General features: G+C 29.8%; 3 protein-coding genes across 3 annotated transcripts; 2 read left to right on the top strand and 1 right to left on the bottom strand.

The window, feature by feature from the left end:
* The first annotated feature begins 715 nt into the window (after positions 1-715).
* Positions 716-6233, top strand: Nap1 (Nucleosome assembly protein 1). Its single transcript, XM_065511280.1, has 5 exons — positions 716-872; positions 1500-1598; positions 4895-5360; positions 5428-5757; positions 5825-6233. The coding sequence occupies exons 2-5, from the start codon at positions 1516-1518 to the stop codon at positions 6041-6043; spliced, it is 1098 nt and encodes a 365-aa protein (XP_065367352.1). The 5' UTR covers positions 716-872; positions 1500-1515; the 3' UTR covers positions 6044-6233.
* Positions 6234-8672: 2439 nt separating this feature from the next.
* LOC135961961 (uncharacterized) lies at positions 8673-10153 on the bottom strand. The gene has a single exon (XM_065513618.1). It carries the CDS (start codon positions 10084-10086, stop codon positions 8947-8949), a length of 1140 nt encoding a protein of 379 aa, XP_065369690.1. The 5' UTR covers positions 10087-10153; the 3' UTR covers positions 8673-8946.
* Positions 10154-10614: 461 nt separating this feature from the next.
* Stoml2 (stomatin like 2) lies at positions 10615-13176 on the top strand. The gene is made up of 7 exons (XM_065511161.1): positions 10615-10767; positions 10836-10937; positions 11107-11314; positions 12186-12385; positions 12444-12588; positions 12655-12770; positions 12830-13176. The coding sequence occupies exons 1-7, from the start codon at positions 10726-10728 to the stop codon at positions 13130-13132; spliced, it is 1116 nt and encodes a 371-aa protein (XP_065367233.1). The 5' UTR covers positions 10615-10725; the 3' UTR covers positions 13133-13176.
* Positions 13177-16368: the final 3192 nt, after the last annotated feature.

Here is a 16368-nt window from a genome sequence, read left to right as displayed (position 1 = left end):
GTGGGGGCTTTGCTTATTTATGTAAAAAATAATTATTTTGTGAATAAGATTAGAATATGTAGATATTTAAATATAAAAACAAGCTTTGACAACTGTTAGAACCAAAAAACTGTTAGAACCTTGTATAAATTCGCCTTGACATATACCAATTCTTTGTGCATAAGTGCCCGTCTATACTTGATAATTTTTTATCATGATAAACTTCAAATTGGTTGTCAAGATAAAAAACATCAGGTATAGTCTCCTGATATTTTTTGTTATGATAAGTATTTGCTATGTATAGACAGGTGCTACGTTTTATTTAACTTGCATGTGTAAATGCAAGTCAAAAACTAACAAACATGCGCTTTATTTGCATTTCAATAAATATAACAAATGCTGATATTATAAGGGTTTATTTATTTAATTCCTTATAATTTTCTTATCTTTCTGAATTTTCGGCGATATCATCCTCCATCTCTAAAATATGCACTTTTACTTACATGTGTAAACACTCAGTTAACTTGCTGACATTTCGATGTATTTTTCGATTATAATTCGTATTCTCAACTTTTTACAATTTACTTGCCTGTGTAAATAAAGGTTTATGTCTTTGACAATTAAAAAACAAATTTTGTATGAAAATTAAAATAAATTTTTGTAAATAATTGCATTTTATTGCGATGCAGCCGAAAAAAATATATATGCCGTTAAAAAAACGGCGTCGAGCCAATAAGCTGCCGCCGCCGACAAATTTTGCCCCTTCAGCCGCCGCCGAAAAATTATAGTTACGTTCTCTTTTGCTTTGCGGGTGTAACTCTGTAAAGTCGTAGAATTTGTTGAAGGAAAAGTTTCAACAAATTAATAAATTTAAATAGATTTTTCATTTATTGGTAAGTTTAATTAAAGAATATTGATAAGAAAAAATACAACAAATGAGTGTAAACAGCAAAAATGCTAGAAAATATGTACATAATAAGAATTGCAAATAATTTGCAAATCACGCACGTGTTTTTCTCTTAGAAGGACAAAATTTTGTCTATAGAAAATTTTTTTTATTAATTCTATTTCAACATGGTCTTTTTATTGTTATTGGAAATAAGATTTTGAGTGAAATTTTTTGTTTAAATTATAAAATTTGTTAAAAATGTTCGTTTCCCTTGTGTTTTTAATTATTTTTTATATGCGAAATTATGTACATCATCTAGTATATATTTATATTATACATGTGTGTGTGTATATGTATAGACGCAAATCAGTAAACCACCAGCCATGCTTTGGATGGTAGACGACAGACTACATATTGTATGATGATGATACATCATACATGAATGCCTGCCTGACTACCTATTCTATAAGTTTTCATTTTTGTTGTTTTTGCATTATGTTAAAACTACGCAGTTTAATATGATTATTCTTGTGAGTTATTTTTCTTCAGTTTTCTCTTTTGCATTAAAATTCCGTCACATTTGCTTAGAAAATATATCAATTGATTAGTTTTCTTATTATTATTTCATTAGAGATTCAATCGGAAATATGGATGCCCCTCACGACACTGAAGATACTGCCGAGTCCATGAACGAGGATGAGGAGAGAGGATTTTCCTCTAACCAGATGGTGTAAGTTCTTTATTTTTGTATTTTATTTCCATTTATATTTAATTTCTGGATACAAAGAGATTCACATTGTTTAAAGTTACCGGCATTTTAAAACCGGTTTTTTAGTGTACATATGTATATCTAAGCTTGAACTTATTATTGTGATACACACATAATTATCATTACAGAACCGACCCAGTTAATTTCTTATGTTCTTAATGTTAAACATTTTAATGGATTTTAAAAACATTATAAAGTTATATTTTATGTAGTTTAAAGAATTTGAGATTCTATAATTAATTTAGGCGTAGGTACTTAATGGATTTGCTATCTGACGTCATTCTCTATGCTAAGAAATATGTTCAAATTCTATCTTGTAACTTGACATTAGCGTAGCAAATGAGTATTTGCGTTTCGACTACGAATCCCACAGATCTCGACATTTTTAAATAATTATTACAGAACTGACTCAAATAATCAATATCTTCTTAAAAATATAGCAAACTTTAATGGGGTTTAAACATTAATAATTTAATAATTAATTAAGCGTATTTAATAAATTTTCTGTCAGACGTCATGCTTTATGCTAAGAAATATGTTCAAATTTGACCACTGCATAGTGAAATTAAATTGTCATTTCTAATTGGCTGATACCATTGGCATGTAACTTCAAATTGGAGTATTTGACAAATGAGTATGTGACTTTCGACTACGAACCCCACAGGCCACTACACTTTAAAAAGCTTGCAAACTGTTTGTGGTTCCTTCAATTGTAATGCATTAAATATGTATAATATTAAAGCCCTCTATTAGACCTATAAAAACAAGATTGCGTGCACTATTATCTCTTATAGTCAAAATTTAATTTCCGGGTTCAGCTTTATGAAAAATCGGACACAAATTATTTTATTAAAATTGTTGTTGTTAAGCAATAAATAAAAAAAAACGAAACAAATTAACGTAGAATAGTCATGTCTGTATTTTTTGATATTTCTTGTTTTGTGATAGTTTTGTTGGTGTTTTTATGATACATATTAGAAATATTTTTTAAAAATATCCATGGCAAAATCAACACAAGCAATGACTTGGTACAGCGCTAGGTATGAAACGAGCTCGTTTTTGTTGATGGTTGATGCAATAAATAAAATCAGAGTTTTTAAAATGATGCATACAAATTTTGGAGTGTTTCTTCAGATTTACACCACATGCGGCACTCCAAACTTTTATTTTATCTGCTGAACATTTCAGAAACTTAACATATTTTTGTTCAAATGAACATTGAACATTTTCAAACAATACATTTTATAAACATTTTTGTAATTAAATTTAAAAATTAAAACTGTTTAATATTGTTTAAATCATGGTAGAACCAACCAGGTACAATTATTACGGAGAGTTTTCAATATTTACCCCTGCAACGTCAAATAACGCATTTACTCTCATCACTTTTTATTTTGTATTCGCAATGTTTTGCACGTTATATTAAAACTAACACATATTTATTTGGAAAAAATTAAATTTGAATTGAATATTTCACGAAAAAAAGTAAATACACAAAAATTTGTTAATTGATTTATTTTTGTCTTAGACATTTCGTTTTGTTTTTTTCTAATTTACTTTTGTTTGACGTTATAGGGAATGTATAATTGAGAACGTACTTTTTAATAATTGTACCTTGCTTGTTCTGTCATGGTTTAAATATAAAAATTTTGACATTTTTATTTATTTATTGAATATAAAATGTCCCTTAGGACCAAAATAACTTATATTGCATAGATAAATTAACTGAATAAATAATATACATTCAAAAAAAGTTATATTCAAATAAAATCTTATTCGATTTCACTTAAACTTAAAAATACTGACTAATTGTTTTAATTGTTCTTTTTTTATTTTTTTTATTTTCTTTCTTTCTTTCTGTATGTAAATGACATTTTAGGGAAATTATAATTGAGAACGAACTTTCTAATAATTGTACCATAGCATGACACAACTGTATAAGGTACACTCAGTAGAAAATAAATTCTCAATTATACAATTCTGTAACGTTAAACAACAGAAAATATAAAAAAATATGAGGCTAAATATTAAAAACTCTCCCTAGTGATTGTACCTTCTACAATTATTGTATCATGGTACCATAGTAGAAAAATAGAAGGTAGTTTCATTCTCTCTTTATTTTTTCAAAAGAACCAAAATACATATTTGCATACATGACACAACAATTATAAGGTACACTCAGTAGAAAATAAATTCTCAATTATACAATTCTTGAAACGTAAAACAAAAGAAAATATGAAAAAAATCGAAATCAAAGTTTGACGTTATAGGGGTAAATATTAAAAACTCACCCTAGTGATTCTACCTTCTACAATTTTTGTATCATGTTTGCATAGTAATTATAAGTAAGCGAAACTTAGGAATTGAATCAATAAATTCTAACACAACAATATTTAAATTTAAATACTGAATTATAAATTACACATTTTTTTTAAAAAATGTCTCGAAAATCAAAATCATATTTAGGAATGTGGCAACGCTTTTCATTAAACCTTATTTAAAAAAAATTTATTGAAGCTACCATATAGAAATATACCAGAGAGAATAGACAAAATATACATAGGGACGAGATACTCCGTTTGTCAACCAAAAATAAAACAAATCATATGCCTGAAACCATAGATGGGGGTAGTGCACTAATTTTGCAGTTTGCACTGATACTTAGTGATAGTGCAATCATTTTGTTCATATTTAGTGCTGAGTTGAAAATTAGCAGCCTCACTAAAAATGTTGCACTCAAAATCAAATTAGTTGATTTAAACAAATGCAATCATCAGTTTATTGCAACTTTTTTTCTGCACTAATTTGAGTGCAACTAATTTAAAACTTAAGACTAATACTTCATTAAAAATAACAAAAAATATTTAAAATGTTTATTTTTCGAACTATGTCTGAAAGAAAAACAAAATACATTGTTGCAAGCAAAGTATATTTATACAAGTACATGCAACTCTACAACAAATCAACAATAAAAAAAAAAGTAAAACATTGTGAGATTGTCAAAAACATTTGAAAATTTTTGCCACAAATTTGACTCATGTTGCCTTTTAATCGGGTGCAATCTTTTCGCACATAGAATAAGTCACCACTGCCACTTGTACATCTTTTTTACACAATGATCAAAAACACATAATTCCAATTACTTTTCGTCTCTATGTTACCCTGTGGAAACTACCTTCTATTTTTCTTGCTAATTCTGCCATGAAAATATCTAAGCAGTTTTTTATAACATATTCCACATTTTTTTTTAACCATAGCCCTGCATATATGAATGCTATATTGCGTCGTCAATTTTTGCAAGAAATGGTTAAGAGTCTACCAGCTCCATTGCAAAATCGCATTACCGTTTTGAAAAATCTCCAACTGGAACACTTGGCGCTTGAAGCTGAATTCTTCGATGAAGTTTACAAATTGGAAAAGAAATATCAAGAAAAGTACCAACCTCTGTTCGAAAAGCGAAAAACTATTGTTACCGGCGAAGTAGAACCCCCAAAGGAAGAGCCCAAATGGAAGCCCGAGCCAGCTGATGAAAATAGCGAAGACTTACCCGACTTCAGTAAACTGTTGACCAAGGTCAAAGAAATTTCAGAGGATACAAAGGGTATTCCAAACTTCTGGATGACCATCTTCCGCAATACGGAAATACTATCTGAAATGGTGCAAGAGCATGATGAACCCGTTTTACAAAAACTTACTGATATTACCATTAAATACGACGATGAGGTGGGTTGAGTTGTTTTGTGTTTTTTTTTTGTGTGTGAAAATGTTTTAAATAATCTCTTTCTCTCAGCATTCGTATACTTTGGAATTCCATTTTGATAAAAACGATTACTTCTCCAACCAAGTGCTTACCAAGCAATATTTCCTGAAGTCTGCTGTAGATGAGGATAACCCCTTCGGCTTTGAAGGTCCTGAAATTTACAAATGCAAGGGTTGCAACATCAACTGGGAAAAGAAAATGAACTTGACCGTGAAGACCATCAGGAAGAAGCAAAAACATAAGGAGCGTGGTGCTGTTAGAACCATCGTTAAACAAGTGCCCAACGATTCATTCTTCAACTTCTTCAATCCCCCAGAAGTACCAGAGGATAAGGAAGAAATCGATGAAGACTCTCAAGGCGTAAGTGTTTTTAGTAAAATTCTTAAAAAGTACATCATCTCATTTCTTTCCATTTTTTTTTTTTTAGATTTTGGCCACCGATTTTGAGATCGGTCATTTCTTGCGTGCAAGAATCATTCCTAAAGCCGTTTTGTATTATACTGGTGATGTTATTGATGATGAAGACGAAGATGATGATTCCTTCGATGGCGAAGAAGAGGAAGAAGAAGATGAGTCTGGCGACGAAAGAGAACACAAAAGCAGCAACAAAAAGAAACCAACACCCAATGAATGTCCAAATCAATAAGTAAATAAAAATAAACAATCACAAAACAAAACTCATTTAAAAATAGAAATATAATTTCAATTTAAAATGTAGTTTTTAAAACAAGAACAAATTCATAAAATTGTGTCCCTATAAACATCATTTCTTTTTATTTTCTAATTGTGAATTAACTATTAAAATTTAAATAAAAACGTCTTTATTTTGAAAAGCATTTGTTTAAATATTATTTATTAAAATTCAGTAACCTAGCCTCATGGCCACAGTCGGTTACAAATGTTTGTATTTGATTTTGGGGGCATATGTTTTTTTTGTAATCATTTATTTGCCATCAGCCAGCAGGGTTCTGCGATCCAAAGGTGACGCTAAAGCCATTAGAATTAATGACATTAAAACGCCAACAACTTAAATATTTTGAAAAATTAAAAAAACATATTTACATAACATATGTACATTTTTAAATTCAAAGAAAGGTACTTTATATTTCTTACCACAAGTTATAACATTTGCAGGATTCATTATAATGACTATAATTTGGTTTCGACTGTTTGAATATAATTCGTTTAACAATTGAAGAGCACTTGTAGTTGCAGTAAAATTGGTAATATTTATAGTCAAATATCATAGGGTAGTTTATATGATGAGAAAAAAAATAATTGAGTGCACGAAATCGTGTTTGTATAAAATTAAAATTGTACACAATCACGATTTCGAAGAGGCCCATTAAATTTAAAAAATTTGGATTTAAACATTTTTACTTGTAAAATTTATTTCTGCAATTACCGTAACAACTAAAATATCGTTATCGATATACCGAATGATTTCAATAATAATTTAATTGTGAAATGTATTAATACTCTGTATTGTTGTCTCTAAATACATACCTTAAATTGTATTATAAATTTAAATCCGACCAAAATTACCCTTATCATTAAAATACCGTTACCGAAACAATCTAAAAACTGCCGTTATCTTTTAACCGTTTCGAATCGGTAGCTAACCTTGAAAATAACTTAACTGAATAATCAAAATGGAGACATTATTACAGCCATAGAGAATTATAAGTAGAGACGAGACACTCCGATTTGTAAAACAAATACAACAAATCATATGTCTGATACAACAACAAAATTCATTGACTAGCATGTATTTTGTTGTTGCAAGAGTTAGGTTTTTGACAACAGACTTAGGTTTTCGACAATTACGTCTCGTCTCTATGATTGCAGTTTCCTAATTTTTTGACAAGACTACGAAATTCCTATACAAACAAAAATAAGTAAGAGAGCCATATTCGGCTGTGCCGAATTTTATACATCCTTCACCAAAGTTTACTTTAAGATAAAGATTGACAACAATATTTGGTGAAAAAACTTATTGTTAAAAAAAATCCAACAAAATAATTCTTTAGCATCATTCAAAGTCTTTCTTTGAATATAATTCATTCATCGTTCATGAAAAAATTGGTTAAAATTTTTTGTTAATTCAAATCTAATCGAAATTAATAATGTTTTTGTCATAGAGAAATCCACTCTATGGTTTTTGTTTTTAATTATTTACAAAATTAATTGAAATAATTGTCTAAAGCATATTTGAATTGAAGTAAAATTTAATCATTTAATAAATTTCATTAAGGTATTTTGTAGTGTATTTAAATTATTGAGTATTTTTCATAAACAAATTTTAAAATTGTTTAATACGTTTAAAGAACTAATGAATTAATTAGTAATGAAGTTATTTATTTCAAAATTCTGTAATAAAATAAATAAGCAATTTATAACAATTATAATAAACTAAAAAATAACGAATTTATTTGAATGGTTAGAGATAAAATTTAATTTGACTTTGAAAATTGAATTGAGAATTAATTCTTCCGAACATAATTTCCTTTTCTTTTTTAATTCTAAATTAACTAAATATTTAACAAATTAAATAAAAATATATTTTAAAATACAAACACTGGTACTAGGAATGTTTTTTTATTTTACTACGATAGTGGTAGCGAAGCGCACAGGGTCAAGCTAGTAGAAGGTTAAAATCGAATAAAAAAAATCAGCCAAATCGCTCTAGCCGTGCTCACGAGATGCGATTACATACATAGACCATTTAATTTTTATATATATAGATAAGCCTTCACCTTTAGATTTGAAAATTATTTTATTAAAAGGGGAGGTTATATAATATTTTATATACCAATAATTCTACTTATGAAGAATTCTAAGAACTTTGCCCTAGAAATCATAGGTATAAAATTGAGGAAATTATAAAATATTCACTATAGTGATCAATTCGTTGTTTTTCAAAACCTATTTGTTTTGTAAATTGTATATGTGATCGCCGATTTTCAACGTTTTAGCTGTAGTGACTTTAGTTTCCAAGATGTTTATTTATTAATCCTCATTGTAATACAAAAGCCATCCAGGTCAAAAAAATGCACACCCCTGTGACCTGTGATTAGTGAACAATAATCACAGGTCACAGGGGTGTTTAGAACTTTTACAGATAATGTCATCATTTAGTTAAATAATCAAAATTATCTTCCACGAATGTCCTTAATTAACAACCATCTGTTGTCATTGAAAATTAATGAATTCAACTGAATTTTAGCTGTTAATGGAATTTATAAAATGAATCCATACTCCTTGTACACAAAGAATTATAATAATAAACAAATTTTATTATTGCAAAAAGGGTATGTTTTTTTTTTGTTTCATAATTTTTAAAAAATATTGTACTTAATATTAAAAATTAGATTATAGAGAAATTATTATATTATGAGTTATCCATTAAATCATCATATTTTTTCATTATCGCCTTAATTGTATAAATGTACAAATTGCTGTCCATTTATTTTATTTATCCTTAATTGTTTTGCTCCTGTTGAGTTCGTACGATACATTGAAATGATAATTGATTATTTTCTTTTTAATTTATTCTCCTTTCTTTTGATCTGATAGTGTTCGATCGATTTGTGAATACCGTTCTATGGATGATGTCGATAAATACTTCATTTGACCTTGATACAAGATATCCGAGATTATTTTTTCTGCATAAATGGCTTGTTTGGCTTCCATCGTACGAAGTTTGTGAGCAACAATTTCTCCAAAACTGGTGTAGTGATCAGAGGTGTTCTTTTGGAAATTCTTACAGGCCAGCGATAACAGATTTTCGATATCCAACGTGATATCACTTTTCGAAGTTTTGATGGGTGTTGTGGTGTCAGTTTCATTGGAGTGTTGAGATGAAAAGGAGGATGATCGTTTGCGGGATTTATTGTTAGACGACTGTTGCTGCTTTATGTGGGGTGTTGAGCTGCTTATAGTGGTGGCGGTGGAAATGGTGGTGGGGTTGTTAGCAGTTGATGTATCTACAATGAATACTTGATCTTTCCGGATGGGCGTTATAGCAATCTCTTCAATATCTTGGCTTATGGGTATACCTTTCTCCGAGATGACAGATATATTGACTGTGGCTGTTGTCTCCTCACCAGTCATATCCTCTTCTTCCTCAGTACAGTTATTTTCCTTTCGAATTTCTTTGCAAATATCTGAAAACAGATTATTGGGTACTTGCATTGCATCTTCAACACCATTGATGGACGACTGCTTGTCGGGATCTACCACCTCCAATGAAGCACTTTCCGTCTCAGTGCTAAGTAAACGCCTCTCGTTCTTGCCATTGCTGGCTCGGGTGATACTGGTTATTGTTATTTCACTGATCGAGTTGTCTACTTTACTGTTGTTGAGGATTCTCTTGTCTCGAATCTCTTCATCTTTGAGAAACATTAAAGATTCAAAATACTTGCGTTTGGGACAGTAGGGCTCCTCCTTTTCTCCCTTAGTCTTGAGTTCATTGTACTTTTTGAGCTGGTGACGGAAAGCACAGCGCAAATTATTTATTTTTTGTTTGGTTCTCTCTACATTGTAGTGTTCGCCATGTTTTGCGGCTACATCAATTAGTTTCATATAGGCCTCTTGGCGCTTGACGCGATTTTTATAATTCGCTGAATCAGCCTTCCAAAGGCAAGGATTATTTTTATATTCTTGTATGAAATCGTCAATAAAATCCATAATTTCTATTTATTAAATTTCCTTTTTCGTGAATTTGATTGTTTTCAGTTGATTCCATCAATTGTCATTTTATTGATTTGTTAAATACAGTGATAGTAATACAGCGATTTTTTCTAGCGATTTTTAAATAATTTTAGTGTTTTTGATATTTGTCGGATTTCTAGCGATTTTATTTGCATTGTGAAGAACTAAATGATGACAATTTCGATATATATTCGGACCTCCCGCATATATATATATACGCATAGATCAAATGTAATCTTATTGAATTTATATATTTTATTCATTAGTAATAGTGCGAGACAAAGCTATCAAAATGATGGTCACATATATTTACATTTTGGGACTAAATATTTAAGGTGCAAAGGATATCAACAAAAGTTTTGGGAATGATAAACTTATATATACCCTTGTACAAAAATATTTGCATTAAATTTGGATTAGATTATTAAAAAAATGAGCGGCTCAAGCGGGTTTTTATGAAAAAGTTATAGTTCTCGTACAAATCTTATTAAAATATGGCAACTTTATTGCTGTACATGTGATATCATTTCACAGTGAGTACAGTCCAGTAAAAAGAAGACTTATTTTTTTTTTGGCAAAAGGTTATTCTGCAGAAATTTCATATTTGATTCCAAAATGTTATCATCCTATGCCAATTCAGGAAGAATATTATCAAGAGTAGGTTCTACATTATATGCAAATACTAAACTATGTAATAACATTTCTCTTGACTTTACGTATTTTAGCAAATTTTAAACAATTGCCGGCACAATGCTCTTATCAATCAATGTAGGACCAAAACATCAACTCCGATGAATACCATCATAATGTTTGTGCCACAACAAGAGGTAAGCTACATTAGGGAATATTGTTCATTAATTTCTTAAATTCAAATTAATAATTCTTATTATGTTCATTAAGTACGTTTATTTGAAGACGCATTTCTGTGTGGTTCAATTTCATTAGATAACTGATGTAATGTCTATATTTGATTGTGTGTTATGTTGTTGTTTTAAGGCATGGATTGTTGAACGCATGGGCCGGTTTTCTCGAATTTTGGAGCCTGGTCTAAATGTATTGCTGCCCATTATGGATAAAATCAAATATGTTCAGAGTCTTAAGGAAATTGCAATCGATGTGCCCAAACAGAGTGCCATTACCTCGGACAATGTTACTTTAAGCATAGATGGTGTTTTATATTTACGGATTATAGATCCATATCGGGGTAAGTTAAAGTATTGGAATTTAATTGTATAATTCATGTTATTTCTGTACGATTTTGTATAATTTGTATTAGTAACAAATAAGAGTGCGATTCTTTTATGCGCTTTTCCTTAGTATGTATATGTCGTTCCGTTTGTAATTACACATTTTTAATTTGTGATCCCATAAAGTATATTCAGGATCGTTATAAATAGCGGAGTCGATATAGCATGCCTGTACATCAACATATCCGCAATAGTCCCATTTCGATTGCAATTCAAATTCGGAAAAATCGGCCCACAAATAGTTGAAATTTTTTATTTATATCTGGATTACTAAGTAATTAACATACATACACAATATCGTGATCTAATATTAGACATTTCAAACTACGTATGAAGATATGTATATAACGAAGGACATATAAACGTAATAACAATGGGTCAAAAGCGAGAAAAATATTTTTTACTCTAATTTTTTTTCACCAATTTTTTTTTCATTAATATTTTTTCCAACATTTTTTAACAAAAATTTTTGGACCAATTCTGCAAATTTTCATTATATTGTCGAAAATACGGATGTTAGACATTTCAAAGACCTTTCAAATGACGTATGCAGATATACATATGTATGTATAACGACGAACATATAAACGTATTCCCCATTTTAGATTTATTAGTGGAAAAAAATTTGGCATGAATGTAGAATTATATATTTTCGAAAAAAACCCTGTATATCTATCGTTGTAATCGTTTAATTATTTTAGAATATATAGGTATAATAGGAATGTAATAAAAAAGATACGATGTTTTAAATTGAATTATTCTAATTGTTAGAAAATGTGAAATGTTTGTAATTCTTAAAAGAATAATTAACAAAATTTTATATTTTAGCTTCCTATGGCGTTGAAGATCCTGAATTTGCTATAACGCAATTGGCACAAACTACTATGCGTTCGGAATTGGGTAAAATGTCATTGGATAAAGTTTTCCGTGAAAGAGAGTCTCTTAATGTCAGCATTGTTGATTCCATCAATAAGGCTAGTGAAGCTTGGGGCATTGCTTGTTTGCGTTATGAAATTCGTGATATTAGGGTAAATTTAAAATTGTTATAAAATATATTAAGTTTGTAATAAAATCGTATGTTTCTAGTTGCCGTCTAGAGTACACGAGGCCATGCAAATGCAGGTTGAAGCCGAAAGAAGAAAACGTGCAGCCATTTTAGAATCCGAGGGTCAAAGAGAAGCAGACATTAATATAGCCGAGGGTAAACGTAAATCGAGAATCTTGGCATCAGGTGCGATAACACGCTTTTGAAATTTATACTAGAAATATTTTATTAATAATGAAAAACTATTTTTAGAGGCTGATCGTCAGGAACAAATTAATAAAGCTAGCGGTGAAGCGGCTGCCATGTTGGCTGTAGCTGATGCTAGAGCTCGTGGTTTAGTTACTTTGGCGAAATCTCTAGAGGATTTGGTAAGTTTATTTTAAAATTTAACTGGTGAAATTTACTATATATTTTTACTCAATTTCAGAACGGTAAAAATGCTGCTTCTCTAACATTAGCTGAACAATACATTTCCGCTTTTAAGCATTTAGCCAAAACCAACAATACCCTTATACTTCCCTCAAATGCTGGCGATATTTCTTCTTTAGTTACTCAAGCCTTAAGTGTATATAAAACGGTATCGTCGCAAAATTTGGGTTCTACAACAACACTATCCGGTGATGATATCTCATATAGAAGAGGATCCCGCGAAAACGATAGTTCGTCAGAAGTGAATGCTAGACAGAAAATACAATCGGGTGGCAATGTATCTAAAATGGATATTGAATAAATTGTATTAAAGAAACACAAAACAGATTGTTATTAAAAATGTAATTTATGTTTTTTTTATTATTTATTGTTCAGACTTAGACTAAGTTGAGAATAATTTGAATACAAATCAGAATCGGAAATGATTAATGAATTTGTCTATATCTGTAAATATAAAATAGCGTATTTTTGATGGAATTATAATTTTTGGGGGAAACTTTTTTAATAAGCGATTATTTTTTCAGAACTTTTTAATAAACGTTGTCTTTTAAAATTGTATTTTCGTTTAATTATTCAGTCTTATTTCGATTGCTGAGATATAAGCCACACAAAAAAAAACAAGACAACTTTGGATTGATAGCTACGAGTAGCACCAGTAATTAATTTATCTCCCGGAGACATTTCGGGCATGTTATGTTTATCCCAGTTCAAATTAAATACTTCTTTTTCAACTTTAGGCCAAAAGAGTAAATCAAAAAAAAAAAAAATTGTTAATCCTGTATCAATAAATTCAAACAATCTCTTCCTACAAGGACTTCTTCTATGTAGTTTTATTTTTTTTATTGCTGTGATTAGTACTTGGCTAGAGCATCCAAATCCGAAAACCGGTTTTTTCATCTCTATAAACTGGTTTTATTTAACTCTTCGGTTTTTTGATAAACCGGTTTTTGTAAGACGGTTAACCGGTTTTAATGAAATATATTTTCTTAAACTCATTTAAATATATATTTATAAAACTTTGATGCCATTTTTAAAAATAATGATTTATTTTATAGAAAATTGTATCATGTGACAATATTTCGTAATAGATATAAAATAATTGCATAAAGATGGAGCCTTAAGATGATAAATTTCCAGAGATTTAGTATACAATTCTAACATATTTCTTATTAGCGTCCACAAATGAAAATAAATTTAAGTAGACTTTAATTATTGTCTTTTAAGAAAACAGGTTCAACGATTTCGGTTTTTGTCTTAAAAAACCGGTTTATATTATATTTCTATTTAATATGAAAAAGGTCTCCTTAAATTTACTTAATTTGCGGACGCTAATAGGAAATGTGTTATGAATTGTGTACTAAATCTTTGGAAATTTAGCATTTTAAATTCATGCTATTATTTTATATCTTTTACGAAATATTATCATATGCTACAATTTTCTATAAAATAAATCAATATTTTTAAAAATGTTATCAAAGTTTTTCATAAATATGTTTGAATGAGCTTTAGAAAATATGTTTCATTAAACCGGTTAACCGTCTTACAAAAACCGGTTTGTTAAAAAACCGAAACCGGTGGAGTTTAGAAAGATAAAAAAAAACGATTTTCGGTTTGGACTCCAATTGTTAACTTACGATAAAATAACTCGTACATGGAGCAGTGAGTAAGTAGCTAAACTTTCAAACAAAAGAACAATCAGCATGCCGGTTAGATTCCCACACAAGGTTAAAAATATTTTTATTTAAACAAAATCCAAATTTTTTTTTAATGTTTTAAAATTTTTTTTTCCAAATTGTTTTTTAATTTTTTTTAAAAAAAAGTTTTTTCAAAAATTTTTTTGGAAAAAGAATTTGACAAAAGAATTTTTTTGGACATACAATCCGATTTTGATTGTATGTCCAACTTACTATGGTCTTATATACGTCGTTGCAAAGGTCTTTGAAATATCTATCATTAGATATCCATATTGTCTATATTAATGACTTAGTAATATAGGTCAAAAATCGAGGTTGTCCTAGTTTTTTCCTTATTTCTCAGCCATTTGTAGACCGATTTTCTCGATTTTAAATAGTGACCGAGCCGGAAGAATTTCGGAGATATTGATGTATGAATCGTGTATGTAAGTTATTTGGGGGCTTCGGAAAGTTGATTTCAACACACAGACGGACATGGCTATATCGATTCCGCTATCTATAACAATCCAGAATATATATACTCTATGGGGTCGCAAATGAAAAATGTGTGTGAAGGGTATAATAAAGAAAATTAAATATGAATGCCAAAGAAAAAATATTTTGGGGATAATTTCTCGAACTTTATAAAACAATGACTTGCCTATGGAAAGTTAAAAGTATGGAATACTGCAATCGTGAATTAAAAAACCATTTCTACAATAAAATGGTAGAAAAATTAAAAGAGGTGGACCAAGAAGCAAATAGACCCAAAGTGGTAAAAAATTAACTTTATTCGAATGCTGCAGGAACAGATGATGTTTTTGAGTCTTCGTTGTGGTATTACGATAAACTAAATCTTTGGAAGATCAGGAATGTTACAGAGATGGAAAATATAACATCATCATCTTTAGAAGTTTAGTATGTCCTAGTTCTCTTTTGTTTTCTAGCCATTTCTTCATCCAAACATGTTTTTTTTCTCATTTTTTGCTTTCGTTTATCATTATTCATTAAAACCTTTTCCACATAATTTTTGGTAAAAATTAATTTTGTACCAGCATGCTGGTGTATTGTGAGCATCAGGCCTAATTGCACAATCACTTGATAATAATGGTGTTGTGTATGGACCCTAAAAAGGTGTATGAGTTACCATTTTCCGATTTTCTTACTATTATAGCTGGATTCTTGACTTCATTTTATACTTTACATACTCCATTTTCCGCTAAAAGCTGGATTGTTGACTACTCCAATATTATTGTCATCGGCTTTTGAAGAAGGTGCTAAATTAGTGGACCCCGGTGGCTTGCAGAATACCATGTCTCTCCTTTTTACGATAACAGCGTTTTACGTTTGCATTTCACGGCTTTGATATCATCTCAAGCATCAGCCATATTTCAAAGGATTCTTTATTAAAAAATCCTTTAATGTTTTTCACAAAATTGCAAAATTATAAAACTAAACTCATAAAAACTACCTTTTGCCGCTTTTTTTGTTGAAAATAATAAAAAAGAAAATTGTTCTATTTTAATCAATCTGGCAACTTTATACTCCAGATGGTCCGGCTGACATCAGCTGTTCACATGCTCACGCCTGTGTATTTCTTATGGGAATTTTTGGCTCATGTACCCCCCAAATCTAAATCGTAAAAACTTCATATAAAAAAATGGTCAGCGGCTGACATCTGCCGATTTGGCTGACGTCAGTCAGAGTGTTGCCACTGGTATTGCCACTTGTTGGTTTTAATACAAATTTGGCAGCACCGTGTTGCCAATAACAGTAGTGTTGACAAGAAAAAAAAAACGTTGTGTTGGCATACTTTTAGGCTGATGTAATTGTAATGTTGGCAACACCACAATCCAGAAGAAAA

This window comes from Calliphora vicina, chromosome 5, assembly GCF_958450345.1.
Source record: "Calliphora vicina chromosome 5, idCalVici1.1, whole genome shotgun sequence".
Classification (NCBI taxonomy): domain Eukaryota; kingdom Metazoa; phylum Arthropoda; class Insecta; order Diptera; family Calliphoridae; genus Calliphora; species Calliphora vicina.
This window is presented reverse-complemented; position numbering and strand designations above follow the sequence as displayed.

Coding starts and splice junctions, on each gene's coding strand:
- Nap1 (XM_065511280.1), top strand. CDS start 1,516: ATGGATGCCCCTCACGACACTGAAGATACTGCCGAGTCCATGAACGAG. Junction 1,599..4,894: donor TTTTCCTCTAACCAGATGGT/GTAAGTTCTTTA, acceptor TTTTAACCATAG/CCCTGCATATATGAATGCTA. Junction 5,758..5,824: donor TCGATGAAGACTCTCAAGGC/GTAAGTGTTTTT, acceptor TTTTTTTTTTAG/ATTTTGGCCACCGATTTTGA.
- LOC135961961 (XM_065513618.1), bottom strand. CDS start 10,086: ATGGATTTTATTGACGATTTCATACAAGAATATAAAAATAATCCTTGC.
- Stoml2 (XM_065511161.1), top strand. CDS start 10,726: ATGTTATCATCCTATGCCAATTCAGGAAGAATATTATCAAGA. Junction 10,938..11,106: donor TGTTTGTGCCACAACAAGAG/GTAAGCTACATT, acceptor TGTTGTTTTAAG/GCATGGATTGTTGAACGCAT. Junction 12,771..12,829: donor CGAAATCTCTAGAGGATTTG/GTAAGTTTATTT, acceptor ACTCAATTTCAG/AACGGTAAAAATGCTGCTTC.